Source organism: Brachionichthys hirsutus, chromosome 21 (genome assembly GCF_040956055.1).
Source record: "Brachionichthys hirsutus isolate HB-005 chromosome 21, CSIRO-AGI_Bhir_v1, whole genome shotgun sequence".
In the NCBI taxonomy this organism is placed as follows: Eukaryota; Metazoa; Chordata; class Actinopteri; order Lophiiformes; family Brachionichthyidae; genus Brachionichthys; species Brachionichthys hirsutus.
Window position 1 is genome coordinate 9012114 of NC_090917.1, and position 17805 is coordinate 9029918.

A 17805-nucleotide genomic window follows, 5' to 3' on the forward strand; every position below is an offset into this window, starting at 1 on the left:
TGTAAACTGCAAAAGTCACTGAACAGGAGGGAAGGAGAAATTGTTAGTTGGGAAGCGCAACCGGAACCATAAGGGAATGGGAACAGGCGGGAATGGGTGTTAGAATTATCGATTTAAAAGGATGCCTCCAAAAGGATGCCTGGATTACATTTTCAAAACTTTATTCTACTGTTAACAAAGCATTTAATCCAGCATAATGTGAGCAACAGGTTCAACTATTCCAACTGTTTCTCATCTTGAAGCGCTCCGAGACTGGCAGGTCGCTCCGGGTTCAGCGTTATATTAGAGGAGGGGTACTCACAATGTCTCATCACACATTCTCATCACGAAAAAGAATCTACACCACGGTGTCTTCAAGTGTGACATCACACATGAAAGCTCTGCAACCAATAGCTTAGACGCTGTCAGGCGTAATAAAGATTAGCATCAGGCGGTGCAGGCGATGTAGGAGGGGTCATAAACATCCTGAGGTAAGTGACAGTCTGGACCGCCGTCGCCATGAATCCATGAGTCATGAGCGAGGAGGGCAGATAATGCAGCCGGCGCTCGGCCAGGCTGAGGCGATCGATATCTGCTCATCTTGATGCGTCTCCGAGCGCCACGTGTCCTGGCTCTCGCCGCGTTGCCTCAGATCTGCAGGCCGCCATTCGCTGGCTGCTGCCTCAGATAGCATCAGGCTGTAACCTGCTGCTTTTGAACACAACATCCTCTTCCTGTTTTCATCCACACGTTTCTCCTGGAGCAGTTAAATGGTCAATCTTCTGCTGTAAAACCAGCCGATTCAAAGATAGCTTATCTCATCATGTGGACGTTGTTCCCTCGTTGTCTTTGAGCTAGCGCTCTGCCTCATCTCCACCTCTTGCCTGGGCTGGGGGGGGGGGGGGGGGGGGGTCAGGGTGGGCCCCTTCTGTGTCTGGGTGGGCTTTGGGTTGGCTTTTAAGACATGCCCATCAGTTAAGGCTTCATTAAAGAGGTCCTCCCCCCCCCCATTCTCCTCCAGCTTTTACCGGAGTGATTTACTCTCGCCGTTGTCTTGTCTCTGAGGACCAATGGCTGGCTTTGTTATTGTTTGTCCCAGCGTGTGATTACGCATTGCATATCGGGCGACCGCTTTTTGCTCTTTCAACCACACGGCAAATCATCTGTGTCTTTTGTGTTTCTGCATTGCTTCCTAGAGGTGAAACACAATAACGGAGTAAAGTGCCAGAGCAGCTGAGGGGGGGGGGGGGGGGGTAACACCCCGTTTGGCAACAGCTTTGATTCTAAATGTTCTAAATCCATGTGTGACTCTGTAGTTTCTTTACAGTCTTTGTAGGAAGGAATAAACTGAGGTTTTGCGTCATACTATATTATATTGGCAATTAATGGAGACATTGCAAATGTGTCCAGATAGCCAGGTAGCCCGCTGAGTCTGGGCCATGGTAGGCCTACATGTGGCTGCCAGATTCAGATTCTTCTCGTCTTTCTTCCACTACTCAGTGAGTCGTACCTGGCGGTCCATCGACCCTTTGTGTTGCGTGTCTTCCTGTAGCTGAGGCCCGCCTGTTGTTGGCTTTAGACCCGACCGCATGGCTCCATGTGTGATCAGTCATGTATAAAGTGTTCAGGCACTGCAGGGCTCACATTAACCGAAAGTAGTTGCTTTCTACCAGTAAGTAACGTGTTCTCATTTTCATCGCTTTAATTGAAAATGTAATATTGTCTTTGAATATGCTGCAGGTTTTAGAGGCGCTACTGACCGCTAGCAGCTAACCTTGCCTTGGTCAGTCTTTGTTAGGGCTCTAAACTCTTGCAACTTGCAGGACTTCACCTCTTCTGGCAGAACATAACGACCTCCGTCCACGTCCCACCCCTGTGCTGAACTCCAGCCTGATTCCACCTGTCCTCCATGCCTGAACATATATGGATGTGATGAGTTCAGCGCAGCACCTGGACAGGCTGCTCCGTGCACGCACTGGTTATCCTGTCAGCATCTTGCATGCACTTCTAAATAGATGAAATGATGACCTTTCAGAGAAGGATGAGGAGTGTGCTGTGACCTTTCTTTGTCATTGTTTCCAGAGCTGCAAACTTTAGACCAACACACCATTAAGCATCAATCAGATTTACGGTGGAGAGAATAAGTCGCTGCTCAGTCTGAGGCCGTTAAGCCTCCTGGACATTTGGGCGGAGTTAACGGTGATGCAGAGAGGCTGCTGGAGTCACATTAATAACAGCCATTCATGAATGCAGCCAACTTTCATTAATATTTGTTTTAAATTCCATATTCCATATTGGACAATCCACTAAAACGTACCATCAGCTATCTGCTGACAGGACCCGAACACCAACGCTTACGGTTCTGTTTCATCCCAAACGCAACCATTTCTGCTCATCACAGTTCTCTTTTCACTTCGGGATTAGCGGGTTTAGCAATTGTTAATCCCGTTACAGCAGGATTCAAGCAGGAAGTAGCCACATGTGATAAATGTCTGAGCAGTCGTAGCATTTTGTCCGTTAGCCATCAATGTTGCTCACTATTATGAAGGAGGGGGGGGGGGTGTTGCTTGGATGTAATCTGACTGACAGTTTGTTTGGAGTGAAACAGAAAATAATGAGACTTTAACATCATCATTGGTTGCTATAGCGACGTTAGCTCTCTGCAGAGTGATCTGATTTAGGAGTGATCCGAGCGTCTCTGCCCGGATATAATAATAATAATGCATTGATTTTATATAGCGCTTTTCTAGATACTCAAAGACGCTTTACATTGTATTACATTATTCATTCACTCCATACTTGGTAAGATGACAGGGTGAGGCTGCCAATCTGAGCCATCAGTCCTCCTGTGTACCCATGTGCCCGAGCCGGGAATCAAACCACCAACCTCTCGATCATAGGACGACCCGCTCAACCACCTGCGCCGTCTGGGCCGAAGGTGGAATACAGATTGCAAGACTGTAAATGCAGTTTTTACGTATTCCCAACCACGGCAAGTAGATCTGCCGAATCATAGCAGGCATATCTGCAGCATGTCCTGATCTATGTATATGAATCTGATTTATTGAACGCCTGTACAGGGATTATGGTTCGTATTTGTGCTTCCTAAATATGATGCCTTTCATCCCAAAATACTATTCTTTTTATTGGACAGAATTCTGTGTTACGTGCACTTATGAAGGCTATTGTTCTGTAAGTGTGTGAGCGGCTCTCCTTATGAAAGGAGGCGTGCTTGTGTTTGTGGCGTTCTGTGGTGCAGGCCGGAGGAGGTGGAAGGGCTGCACAGAAGGCTGATCTGGGAGCTGACACCTTGTGGGGGCTCCCTGAGCTACTGATCCCACAGAGAGGGTGTGTTTAATGGCTGCTCCTTGAGAATGGTCTAAATTGATAAGTTGGCAGCAGCAGAGGAGCGTGGCTGGGAGGCTGAAAGTGGGCTTAAAGCTCCGTAAACAAACAGGCGCGGCCCGCCGGCTGCCTGAGCCGAGATGGACCTCTGAACAGAAACAATACGAGACCTGGAACCGGCCTTGTGTTCTGGACTAACACTAACATGGCTGTCCTCCAGCTCACGGCACCGCGGAGCACGTTTCAAATGCAAACATTCAAATGAGTGTTTGCTGCGTCTTTCATGGTCCTTCAAACTCAATTAGTGCTGGCTCTCCGACGGCCGGCTGAGGTGGCGTCGGAACCCTTCATGATGTCTCACTCTCTTTGAAAGGAGAGCTGAGGTGACCCAGAAGGAGAGTGAGGGGCCATGAATGCTGTGAAATGCTGCGAGGCCCCCGCCAGCGGTCCAGAGAGCAGGCAGCGCCCCGGACACCTGCAGAGGGCTGCACGGGCTCACAAAGACGCCGGACGGCTGGCGGAGAAATGGAGTCAGGCGCAGAAGAATAAGCAGCCCCCATCCCACAGCCGGAAGGGTGAGTGTTTTCATCTCACTTTAAGTCTAAGAGCCCGTGGAGCGGCCCAGATGTTGCCCAGTAGAGATGAAAGGTGTTTGCTGGAACAACAGTGCTGCAGTGTGGCCACACGGGGCAGCACAGTAGTCCATCATCAGCGTCCGTCCCTGACGCAGACGCAGCGCTCTGCCGTCGTCGGCCGGCCTGTCGCAGGTTCACAGCCACAGCTCGCACACGTGAGACGCACGCATGGATCACGTGACAATCAGGAACCCGTGAAAGCCTCGGCAACACGGCAAAGCACAGAGGATTCCACGCCGGGCCGTCCACACCTCACTGCTGCAGGTTTGGTCCATGAAGGTATTTGTATTTTTCATGGTGGGTCCCTAAGCGTGTTCCTGGGTTATATTTTAGCCAGGACGGACGAAGGGGAGTTTATCTAGCATGGCATCCGGACGCAAACAGCTTCTATCTATGCTGCACACGACAAGCAACCGATAAAGTAGGCATTCATTTAATTTAACATTTAAAAACTGAGTTCTGTCTAACTCAAATATAAAGGAAACAAACAACTGCATGAAAAGTGTTTTTTACTCTCATCAGGTCCCGATCAGCCCAAATAGCAAAGAGAAATTTAACATGCAAGCTTTGGCTCGTTAGGATAATGGTTATATGTGTTTATGTCATCTTTATTAAGCAGCATGCAGATAATTTAGAATAATCAGTATTAAGAATTTGAATTGTTATCGTTTATGATTAAAGTTATACACAGAAATATATATATGTGTGTGTGTATTTTAAATGTTAGTTCACATACAGGGCTAATGTTTCTGTTGGCTGCGTCAAAATATTTAAGGTTTTCAGATTTTCTATGGAAAAGTGATTTCCTAATCTCTAATGAGGACATCGTCTTTCATGCCTGGACTGACTACGAGTGTGAGTTTACCGTCTTCGCTGTGTGGAGTCAGATTCAGATGAATTCTTCTGCTTGTGAGATATTACCATCCGTTTGTTGGATCAGGATCCACCTCACTGAAGTACGACTTGCTGTTTCCTTTTACAGCCATTTCTGGTGTAATGCTGAAACATTCTAAAGATAAACATTATTATTTTCCCTTCTTTTCTGAAGTCATGAGAGAGAATATGATTTGCGGGTGCATACGTGTGGAGCTATGAGAGTCTCCACCAGAAGACGTCTCCTGCTCAGATTAAACGGTGCTTGAACATTCTATTGAATCCATCTGATGATTAATCCATCTTGAAACGTCGCTGCTGCTTTTCAGCTTCACAGCCCAAATCAGCCAGGATTAAACGCCACTCGCATCGCTGGGCTGAAGGTGAAAGTATCCGAGGAATCCTGCGATTTGAACCGGTATTTTTAGATCCTTGTATCCCTGCAGACTCTCAGAATAGCGAGAGCGACGCAGTATTTCCCTCAGAGTTTTCCATGATGTCATGAGTGGCGAGGGAGTGAGAGTAGACAAAGAGGCAGAGCAACACAAACTGGAATCGCATTCTCAGCCATTCATTGTTTTAATTTGCCTTATTTTTCAAATGATCCTGTTGGTGTCAGGGACAGGAGAAACCAAAGGAGTGTCAGTGGCTCCTCATTCTCCTGCCAAGGAGGACTCTAAACACGACCCAAAGATCTGACTCTCTGACCCGGCCCACATTTACTGCAGGTGAACTCAGGGGGCAAGTCCTGTCCTGCAACACGAAGGTGTAGGTTTAAATAAAGATGCAGTGTGAGATACGCAGCCTCGTTCTAAACGGAAACACAGACGGGACCGTTGGAGGAGGTTATTTTAACACGCCATGACCGTCCCAGCATCACTGATGTGTTCAGTGTTATTCAGGTTACATCTAAAGGTTCTCCCATTTTTAATTTGTATATCCTCCTGGGACCCAGCCAGTTAGCATGTCCTCTGTAATGGACAAATGTCCACTACAGAGGACATGCTAACTGGCTGGGTCCCAGGAGGATATGTTTGTGTTGAAATATCAAACAATTTATTAAACTCATCTATCTATCTGGAAACTGGTATCATTAAAAAATAGAAATAGCAGCACACATTGAACACAGTTATGATAATAGTGTACATATTTTATATGCTAATTTCAGTATTTTTATAATCAATAAATTGATCTTTACAGGGTTTTCTTTACATACGTATGTAAACACAATTATTTCCTTACCAGAGGTGAAAACCTCTGATATCATTTACATGAAACCCCGACTGCTTGAGGCGAGTCCAGTGAAACCAGGCGAGTGGCAGCATCGGCGGTATGTCTGCAGGACGGTTTAAAAGGTGCGTTCGATTTATTTCCTGTTTACGTCCGTTACTTCCTGTGTGATTCTAGGAACCCATTGAGTACAGCGTGTTCTGTGGGAGCAGAACTTTCAGAGTTGGGTTTTTGTGAGCGCTTTAGATGCTGAGGAGCGTCAAACGCTGAGAGCCGGCGTCTCGCCTCGGTGACATTTTCTCTCCGTGGTGCTCCAAGTGAACGACCCTTGTGTCAGCGGTCACCAGTGCTGGTGATACGAGTCTCCTGTGGGAGTCGGGCCATCGCAACATGCAACTGGATTTTGCCCTTTCATGCTTCCACTTGATTTAGTTGCTATGAAAACATTCAATCTGAATACTGGTGAGTGCGAACCTCTGACATATGCAACGCAGCAGCCAAATAAAGAGCAGCAGATGCATTTATCTGGGTCTGCACTACACTCAGCTATATCAACATCATAAATATCTGTGATTGTAGCAAAAACAAAAAGCCCAGACGGCTGGCGGCACGTCCGGAGTGTGCCCCGCCTCTCCCCCATTGACTGCTGGGATAGGCTCCAGCATGACCCGCGACCCGGTGCCGGACAAAGTGGTTGGAAAATTAATGAGTGAAGGATTTATCCAAACAATCCATCTTTATTGCATCCTCGGAGCCGAGAGGCGGAGCCTGATCAGTGAACATTTAAAGTAACATGCAGCCAGACACGACTGGATGCACATCAGGAAAGCTGATTGGCTCGCGTTTCAGTTTCTCAGCTGAAGCTGGTCCAACACGGTAACTCTTATAGGTTTGACATGAAAACAGATTCATGTGAGACGCATCTGGGCAGACCTTCTGTAATTTGACCGCTGAGAGGATGGCTCGGCAGCACAGGACCGTCCGGGTTCGACCACGCCGAGGAGGGGGGGCATCAGCCAGCAGTGCTGATAGACGTGATCAGTGCACGGCTTCACTCACTCATTCACGCTTGTGTGTTTGTGCACAGACTGACACGAAGGCATTTGTTTAGCTTTCATGTTGTAGACACATATTGTGCGACAGCTTGGTAGAATTTGAACTTTTTGCTCACTAGAAAATCGATTTTAAATGAATGCAATGAGAACAGCCTGTTCTGTAAAAACAACAAAAAAGACCTGCCAAACATTTTATCTTTGTTACAATCAGCATAAAACAGAGGGATTTCTTTTGTTTTTGTTTTTTGCATTAAGCAGCAGGTGGAACGTGTGCCGACGTATTTTCCCTAGTGTTGTTTTCAGCTCCTAATTGATCCGTGAAATTACCTCCATGTTCTTTCATCATCCAGAGAAAAGGCCGGCGTCGGGAATCGCTTGATGGATAGAAGATTTCTGAGGGCAAACATTACCTCAGTCCACGCAAGCAGTAAACACATTTATTATTTATCCAACCGCTCTCTGTGACGTGATGAGAAATTGGAATGGGAGACATAAATATTAGTATTCAATAAGAAGGTTTCAAAAAATAAAAAGTCAGGGACCGTTTGTAGTGCCGACCCAAGTTTGTAATTGGTTTCATATTTACTTCTACTACTTATTGAAAGCTGTAAGGGCTCGGTGAGCTCAGACACAAATAAATCTCCGTTGCCTTTGTTGCAGAAATGCAACGCACCTCTTCATGCCAAGTTCTCTGTTAACTGAACATTGATTGCTGCTTTTTTCTCTCTTTTTTTTAAGAGTTGTAAGCTTTGAAATATTCGCCTGCCTGGGCCAAGTGTTGTTCACCTATCTGGAATGTACAGTTAAAATTGCTCTGCAGCTAACATAAATACAGAGCTCGGCCGCTGCAGAGCGGAGAGATGACAGGCCCTAGTGTGGAGCACAAGAAACTCGCAGTCGCTGTTCTCGTGAGCTAAAAGGTGGTCGCGTTGGATCCTGTGTTGATGCATTTCTGTGTGTGTGTAGGTGTGTTCTGCTTCTGCCCACGATCATCGGCAGGTAATTAAGAATATGAGGTCACCACTGAAAACAATTCTCTGTCTGTGATCCGAGATGACAAACCGCCCGCCGGTCGGATGCCGGTCAGATGCCGGTCGGACGCCCGCCTCGCTGCGTGGCGTTAGCTTTTTGGATATGGACGGATGGATTTCTAAATGATGAGTCAGTGTCAAACGAACTAGGATGACGCTCACTGTTTTGTTGATTGTAATTATCATTTATCTCAGTGTGGAGGATTGACCCCTGTTCCGTCCGTCTGTGATGTTTCCTGGTTGTCCATCCCAGAGTTTGTGCTTCAGCCTTTTCAAACCATCCACAGTGACCTTGTTGGCGTTTATAGCTACAGCAGGCCCAGTTAGGTGACGAGTATGGGTTGTAGTTCATGTTCTGAGAAGTAATGAACATCAGAATATAACTGCTGATAAAGAGAAAAGGTTTTATGCAATGTGTTGTATTAACAGATCAGCACCTTAGCACAACACATTTGTAAATATACACATAGGGACATGCACCTGGGGGGCCTGGTGCTGGGGGGCGTTCACCGAGCGTCCCTCTGCAACCCCCCCGCCCCATTTTAATGCACCACATGGGGTTACGTGGGTGCTAGGCGGGGAGATAAGGGGGAGGGCACAGGGCAGGAGTGCGCCGTTGCCCTCTTCCGCATCCCCCGTCTGGCCCCTCCTGCCCCAAATTTTAACGCACTACATACATGTGTATATAGCACCTGGGTGTCCACACATTCACGGTGTTGGGAGGGTTCCCCAGTCTGGGATCTGGGGAGCCATATAGACAGGGTATGGGGGGGGGTTCACAATCAATTTATTTATTTTTGGCCTTGGCGCGGCATGTGGGGCCTTAGCGGGCTGGGCTTGGGGTGGGACGGTGGTCCGGCCTCCTGCTCCCTACTCTCCATCCCAGGGAATAATACTCTCCTCCCAAATGGCTGTATAGGGTCGGATAGGGCTGAAGCCCCTGCACTGTCTACTCCCGTTCCCCAGACGCTGGTTCGCTGGGTTGGGGGGTTGCCCGAGCTCGGCAGTGGGTTGGGTGGTGGGGGGGAGGGGTGCGGTGGGGGGGAGGGGGCGGGGGGGCGCTGGGGGTGGGGGTGGGGGGCGGTGGTGGGGGGTGGGGGTGGCTGGGCCGTGGGGGGGGCTGGGGGACTGTGGGGGGTGTGTGGGATGGGTGGAGGGTGCTGGGAGGGGGGCGGGTGGTTGGGGGGGGCGTGGTGTTGGGTGCTGGTGGGGCGCCAGGCCGGCCCGCTGTGCCCCGTGCCGCTGCGCTGGCCTAGGTTTCGTCGGCTGTGTTGGTGTAAGTCGCCCCCGGGCCCTGGACTGGTTCTTCTGCGTGTGGTTCTGGTGGGGCCATTGTGGTCGTTCTTGGGTTGCTGTAGCTGCTTGGGGTGATCTGGGGGCTTATGTTGCCATTGTTGGGTCCGGGATGGCTGCCCCGTTCTTAGGTGGAGGTTTCACGCATGCCAGATCCACCACTCCAGCACCTATTAAAACTCGTTTAGAGAGTCAACCCCGCACACAGATCTCTGAGTCAGTGGAGGTTGCTGGGTCAGTGCTTGTGGCTCTCACTATGCTCTCTCTCTTTTTCCTCAGATCTGAGAACTTGGTGATCCATACTTTCCTCTAGAGACGAATGTGAACCTGGTGTATTGGGACAACTCTTGGTGATGATTGGATGGAAGGGGTAGAATTAAGGGGCACAAATAAATCCATTGCACTTTCTTCTCAGAACACTGTGTATTTGTCACTTTTTGTTTGTTCATGTTGTATGTTCACTGCGGTGTGCACAGCCCTCTACGGTGGTAAGCAGGTAATAAAATCAATAAAATAGGAATAGGCTAGGCTGCCAAGAGGGCAGGTGACGGTCACAATCACTATCAGAATAAAAATTGCATAGAACTCCAGCAGTGACTGACGTTATGTCCGTCACTGTGGAGCACGAATGCAGACAAGGTAAAAATAAATAAATAAATAAATTAAAAAAAAATAAAAAAAAAAAAAGGTCAGCAGCGTTTATTTATCATCCAAAGTATGAATATGATTGTCTATCAATAGACTGCGGCCCGTTGTTTATGCAGGAGAGATGACATCGTGTAATCTCCTAATCTGACTCCATTTGGACGTGTTCTGAAGGAAAACGCTGTTATTATGATTTCATGCCTTGTATTATTATGAAAAGGATTTTGGGATCTGCAGCTCCTGACCACTGGAAACAAAAACTCAGCTGGGCGGCTATTAAAAGCTTCCGTGGTTGTCGCTAATATGTGGATGTGAGCAAGGACAAATGCAATTTAGAGGGAATTACAGAGATTACTTCAGCAGCTTCCATTCAACGTTTTCATTATTTTATACACTCCTCACAAAGACGGACTGTTTAAGAGCGTCCTCTATCAACTGCCCCCCCTCAGTATTGATACGGCAACACAGATAATCCATACAGTTTATCATAAGGTATCGGGACCACATGAATTAACTCACTTAAGGACAACACCGGCAGTGATCTAATCTGTGTCCTCTGTGATAATTCCTTCATCAGCTGTTAGTCACAGAGATAAAGACCATGGAGGATTAACTATATCTACAAAACTCCGGAAAAGATGAGGTCATTGCATCCACTGGGCTATTTTTAGAGCCCTTTAACTGTGGCATATTAAACAAAACGCTTAGAAATTCAATTAAGGAACCACTCGCCCACAATGACCTGAAAATAACCCAGAGTTATTAAACAAAGGCTCTGCCGAGCAGCCGCTGTGCCGCCTCACATGTGGCTTGGAAACGGGAGTGCTTAAAACCACAGACTCTGAGGGGCTGCACAGATTAATGAAGAGTTTCTTTTTCCAGGTGTTGTATTGTGGATACAAGAGCTTTGGGTGGTGAATTTTTACCAAGGCAAGAAATCCTCACGGTAGAAATGAAAACAGTAACACAATATACAGCTCTGATCCGACTCACGGCTCAGATGCATTCCAAGCCCGAAAGAGAGGAAGCGAGGAAAGACAGCAGTGGCTCGTTCTCTCAAATCCGTCCAATCAAGGGCGTTTATGTGAATGAGCGCTGGTACCAAAGCCGTTTAGTGCCACTGGCATTCTGAGGTAAGCGTCTGTCCCCTCGTGAATCATGTCCTGCTCCGTCATCAGTGGTCCTGGTTCGGTGCCAAAATCGAGAGGAAAAAGTGCAGCTACCAAATCCTGCAAATGTCCTCACGCCATCGGTTTCATCAGCGAATGAAAGACAAATATTAGAGATGTCCTGTATCAGCCAATCAAACACAGTCGTGGGTAAAGCCACTGATGGCTTTCATGTTGGATGGATGGATGGATGGAGGGATGGATGGATGCGTTGATAGTTCTGAATGATGAGCTCTGGATTTGGTCATTAATTATCTTTTTATTAGTAGAATGTGGGTAAATACTTGTATAGTTTGTAGATACATGGTTAGATTTGGTTTTGCCTGTCTGATTTGTGACATAGTTTGTCTAGAGACTTGAATTAGAGACAACCAGTAGCCTCAGGTCACGTTTCAACGAGGAGCCACATTACATCTGGGTCAAGGTCAAGGCTTCTCGTTTAAACGGGGCCTCACACTGACGCATCTGTCCTCGCCACATCCAATCAATAAGACAAATGAAATGGTAGACAGAGAGAGAAAGGGGGCACCGAGTACAACAGGCCCTGATGCTGAAGGCCGGACTCGGACTCACGGATCGGGCTTGATGGTACCAGCGTAGGACGGCTGCACGCAATATGAAAGAGCTCGCCGGTCTGCTGTTTCTTCTTTCCTCACCCGCCCTCGTGTGCTGTGAATCATTAAAAAGAAGAATTCATTTTGTGGTTTTACTAGTCAGCAAAGCAGGTATGCGTTTGTCAAAATAGGGGGAAAGTTAGAACCATATGTTAATTTGGATGGGAGGCCACCTGGTTGTGATTAGGCCCTGCTGCCGATGATAGAAACGAGTACTGGGCTGCACTGGGAGGGAGCACAACGTAGCGAACAGCACCGGCCCACGAGCAGACACGTGATGGACAGAACAGAATGTCCACACAAACGACAAATGTCTCATGAATTATGACGCTCCTTGTTTTATTACTTCCCTCGCAGCATGTGGGCCTGTTGGAGCGCCGAGTTCTGCTCCTCGCTCATTGTGGCCTTGATGGAACTAATGCCGTGGTGCTTTCAAGGTGTCATTCCTTTGAAATTTCAGGTTTTTGTCAGAACCAAACTTTTAGCAGGTGTTGCAAGTAAAAGATGATGGAAGAAGCATGGGCTCTCCGTTGATAGATGCGTTGCAGATGGAGGCGAGGCAGAAATATGTACTGCTGCTCAAGAGAGAAACAGCGAAGAGGAGAAAAAGCTACTTGATGTCAGTCAAAGAGTTTGAAGCAACAGTCTTCAAGCCTGGTATTTAGAGCGATGCCACGTTGTACGCATGCTGGCAGAAGTAATGAGAACATCGGCCCGGAGCGCAACCAACAGCCTGCCTGTGAGGTGAGAACCTTCTCAGGTAACGTAAAGAGTAGCGAGCGCTAAAGCAACAAGCGCTGTCACTGAGAATATCTGTTCAGGTTGCAAGATGATTTTACTCGGCTGCAGATCTCAAAACAAGTTGATTTCAGTTGAGCAATAGGCAGGGTAGATGCATAACAATGAAATAGAGCTTAAAATATCTGCGAAGCAAAATGATGCATGATTTCACACGTAGCTATGCTGTTAGCTCCAGTCAGCTAAATCTATACACTGCAGCACACACTGACGACGTACCTGGATTCTCCATTGGAAACAAGGCACACACATATGGCTAAATGGTTTCCCTGGAGCATCCTACTGGAGCATCCTACTGGAGCATCCTACTGGAGCATCCTACTGGAGCATCCTACTGGAGCATCCCACTGGAGCATCCTACTGGAGCATCCCACTGGAGCATCCTACTGGAGCATCCTACTGGAGCATCCCACTGGAGCATCCTACTGGAGCATCCCACTGGAGCATCCCACTGGAGCATCCCACTGGAGCATCCCACTGAGAACCGCCACCAGCTGCTGCAAACATTGCCAGTGGTCCAAACACAATGCCAGGCCATGTAAAGAAGTGTCTGCTGGTTCCAAATCACCCTGATGCTCTCCTCCCTACTCTGGTGTCCACCTAACCGGAGAATGAACCAGCTCCCATCAGGTCCATACGTGTTTGTATCTTTATGTGTATTTCACCTACATGTGAAGCCCTGTCTAAGAGTACACAAAGCACTACATAAGCAGAATGATGACTTTTACTGGCAGACTGAAGCTGAATGTTGTCCTCAATAAGACTCTCCACATGATGTTGAGATTTTGGCTTTCTCCCTGTACTTGATATGTTGTTCATTAAAGTGTGGAACACAGGATCCATCAACGGTTGCTTCCAAATGTCTCTTGAATGCTGCCTCTCCTAAAGGCCAAGTACAACATGGCACAGAGTGTTCAGCTGACGTACCAGGAGCTTCAGGAAAAAGCACCGTTCCTATTGAGCTCACGCTCCAGCGGTTGGCTGGTGATCCGATCAGGGGTCAGGTATGTGTTCATTACAGATGTTCAATTAACGCTCAGGACAGCAAGCTAGTCTGATCATTCTGTTTATGTACATTGTACTTCATCTTCAATACACCTTGGAAATTTCATTAAATGAAGACGAGCTCCAGCAGGTATCCGGCTTTTGATCCACTGTTTGCTTTGGTTTGATGTCGACGGCTGTCGAATGATACGAAGCATTGTGCTAGTTGGCTTTACTGCGAAATTATGAACTGGAAAGACGGGGCTTTGTTTCTAATAAGAAGGGGGGAATGGGGTTAGAGGAGTACGTTTTATATTTTATGTTAATACAGAAAAATAAATATGTACTTATGTCAAACTATATTTTGTCTATTTATGGAGTCTGCATGGGGAAAATGTGAGACACCATTTCTTCCAGGAGAGCTTTCCCAGAAAACTTCCCTCCGATGAGAAACAGACCCATCATCCTTTTATCCACGCATTCTTCTTCTTTGTCAAAACTTGGTTCCTACACTACCCATAATGCAACTCTACCAACAGTTGTCTGTGCAGGTTCTACGTCATCCAGGTCGAGGTAACAAAGAACCAACTGGACTGGTTAAAGACGTTTCACCTTCATCCAAGAGGCTTCTTCCGTTCTAAATGACTGCTAAAGAGTCCAGGTACTTGTACTCCTGTCGGGGGGCCCAGATACTTCTACTCCTGTTGGAAGGTCCAGATACTTGTACTCCTGTTGGAGGGTCCAGATACTTCTACTCCTGTCGGAGGGCCCAGATACTTCTACTCCTGTTGGAAGGTCCAGATACTTGTACTCCTGTCGGAGGGCCCAGATACTTCTACTCCTGTTGAAAGGTCCAGATACTTGTACTCCTGACGGAGGGCCCAGATACTTCTACTCCTGTCGGAGGGCCCAGATACTTGTACTCCTGTCGGAGGGCCCAGATACTTCTACTCCTGTCGGAGGGCCCAGATACTTCTACTCCTGTTGGAAGTTCCAGATACTTGTACTCCTGTCGGAGGGCCCAGATACTTCTACTCCGGTTGGAGGGTCCAGATACTTCTACTCCTGTTGGAGAGCAGTAAATAAAGACTCTGAGACATCCATGACTGTATAAATATAAATGATTAAACATTAAACTATTACTGTCAGGATCCCAGCCCGATCCTCCTGCTCTACTCTCTCTGCTCTGCCTGCCACGCCCGTCATCAGCTCATCCACATCACCTGTGCTGCTCTGAACACCTGCTGCTCGTCTCCTCATCAGCCCCCCTGCATTTAGATTCTGCTCAGTCCTCTGCCCTCTGCCAGAGACTTGTTCCTACTCTCCAGCACTCTAACCCTCGTTGTAGTTCACGTGTACCCGCCCTGCTTGTGTTTTGGATTTTCGTCTGTTTGCTGCTCCTCTGGATTTGTCTGCCTGATTGATCTGATTACCTGGTGTGTGAACTCTGCCCGTTTCCTGGAACTCGTCTACTGCCTGCCTAATTCTGATTTGTCTGCATTAAACATTAAAGTTCAGTTTCTGGATTCCCTTCTCCTGTCTTTGACCTGACACTAACTAATATTAAACTAGCAGTAACTAGCCATAGTACAGACACTGTCACGCTGGTAGCTAGTAGACCGAGTAGCATATGAATATTTTGCCCAGTGACCAACGTTCCCTCTAAGCTGCGCGCGCACGCAATTGCGCACTGCTGATGCGGTCTTCGTGCAGCATCGTCCATATCATATATAAATAAATATATATATATATATATACTCGTCATCATCCACAGTAAACACCTTTCCTATTCCGTATACTTGTTTAGAAAAAAATGTTGTACCTCCTTTGCTTGTTAATTTTATCTGATTTATTTGTTGATTTTATCTCGTTTTTATGTTTTTTTTATACTATTGTGCACTTTGAGGTTTGCTTTCAAATATAAAGTGCTTTCAACATAAAATGTATTGTTATGATGTCGCTCACATTTGTCCGAGGGTCTGCTCAGGGAGTTTTTAAACTTTATTGACTTGTGGAAGCTGATGCCGTGACGTTTGGACACTTTGTTCCTGTAACTGCAGCAGTTCTCGGTGAAGCATTGCAGTCCACTGTTCTCTAAACGTCTCTCTCTTTTAATGTTAGGACCTTTATTTTGCTTTGTTGTATCCACAGCAACGCTGGTTAAAGTAGTTTTGATGGTCAGATCGGTTCCTCTTCTGTTGTTATTTGTATGTTAGCTGTAAAATCACAGCTAACATACAAATGTTAGAAAATAGTTGACCTCCACAGGTAATAGTTTGACTGACATGTAGTAATTAAAACATTGAATAACTTTAAAAGACTTGTAATTTGACCGTCCCCATTTCTTTTCTTGTCCCTGCACCTCGGACGTCCCGCGCTGCCACTGCGCCAACGGTTTCACTTGATTCACTGTGGTGGACAACTGCTTGTCGTCCTCTTTAAAAACAGGAAACAGTTGGTAGATGAATGTTAACACTGCTGCGCAGGATTCCAGCATCATTCCTCTGTAACGGAGGACACACTGTGGTTGTCTCCCCCTCCCTTTGTCCCCCCCGGAGCCTGTGAGTCGTTCATCCTGCTGTCATGGCACTGGCCCACAAATCAGTGGACATGCAGCCAATGACATCATACTTCATGTCGGCGGGGGGTGACACCTCTGGTCACTGTGACACACTGTCCGTCTCACCCACCATGCTCACCCTCTGAGTCAGATCTAAATGTGTCCTGCTGGTGATCCGACGGACGCTGGCCGTCGTTATCAGGCCTCTCTGTTGTGGTGTCATTGAAGCCTCACTCTGAAACACGCTTCTGGCGCGATGCAGAACTCAAACGTTGAAACAGACATCCTGAATCTAGAACGTGTCGGTTGGAGAAGTCCATTCTGTACAGAGTTTCTGGTTCGTGCAAAGAAGCCCGCTGTCTCATCTCTAATCTCTCTGACATTTAGAATCAGAACTACTGTCATTTGGACAGAATAAATCCATAGACGGTGGACACTGTGACCGTACACAGAGTGATTATCTCGGGAGCATTTTGTGTTTCGTTGCTGTCTGAGCCGCGGTGAAATAAAGCTCAGGGGAGCTCAGAGAAAATTCTTTGGATCTCATGAACAGGAATTCAGTTCCTGCTTGTGTCGCCGTGTTTCCTGTGAACAAACAGGCTCACGCTACAGAAGGAACTGTTTGAATCCTGAATGTAAAGCCTGGTACATCTATTTGATTAAAATAAAATAAACACAAGTCTGTATTTTAGTATTTGCTCTGACGCTGACCTCGGAGGTGGATCGTGTATCAGCCAGAGGTGCCGTCCCATCATTAGTGTGGTTATAACGTGGTTATAACGTGATTATATTGCTCTGGTGTCATGGCGGGTCACACACTGTCTCCTGTGCCAGGCTGTGCTTCATCATCTGCTGTGATGGACGTAGCCTCTGACGCGGGGCAGCTGTGGCTCAGGGGCGGGTTGGTGGTGTGGTCCTGGCTGAATGGATGTCTTGTAGAGTAGATTGAGTTGTCAGTGAGAATATAAAGGCCGGATATGAGTAGTCGTTTTACCATCTGATGACGCTAACTCAGTGTGAAGGCAGGGGTCGGTCTCTGCTGTGGAGCCCGCGGGGGCTGGCATCGTTTCCAGGGATCACATTCCGCCATAATGTTATGAGAATTCCCTGCGTTACATGACTTTTATTTTCTATTCCAGAATGTTTGAATTATTGCATGCACAAAACTTAATGGAACACACGAAATGTGATTTTGTCTTAAACAGAAGAGGCGAGGACAGGCTGGTGGCCCGAGGTTTGTCCAGGGGCCTTTGCTGCATGTAAGGATGATGATGAATATATTTATTAGATAGAATGTTAGAGTACAAGTACCGTCAAACATCCTGTCTAAGAGGAGCATTTAAAAAAAGACCTTGCGGTCTTGTTTCCGTTGAAAGTCCTTAGTACATAAATCATCAACATTTAACAATACAAATAAAACTACAAATGAAACCAATATTAAATTACTCAATTGATGCAAAATAACAAAATAAAAATAATTTACACCACAGATGCAAAAATCACTAACAATAAATTAAAGAGACACATAATATGTACAACTCCGGAGTAATAATCCACGTTTCCGAGGCCTCTGCTCGATGTGACCTCGCCTGCG

At 47.0% G+C, this 17805-nt stretch overlaps 1 protein-coding gene across 1 annotated transcript in view; it reads left to right on the plus strand.

Moving 5' to 3' along the window:
* The first annotated feature begins 3733 nt into the window (after positions 1–3733).
* The window catches only part of myocd (myocardin), a 44016-nt gene continuing 29944 nt past the window's right edge, over positions 3734–17805 (plus strand). Inside the window, exon 1 of the mRNA XM_068754917.1 lies at positions 3734–3873. Coding sequence (XP_068611018.1) covers positions 3734–3873 — 140 coding nt within the window. The remainder of the gene's footprint in view (positions 3874–17805) is intronic.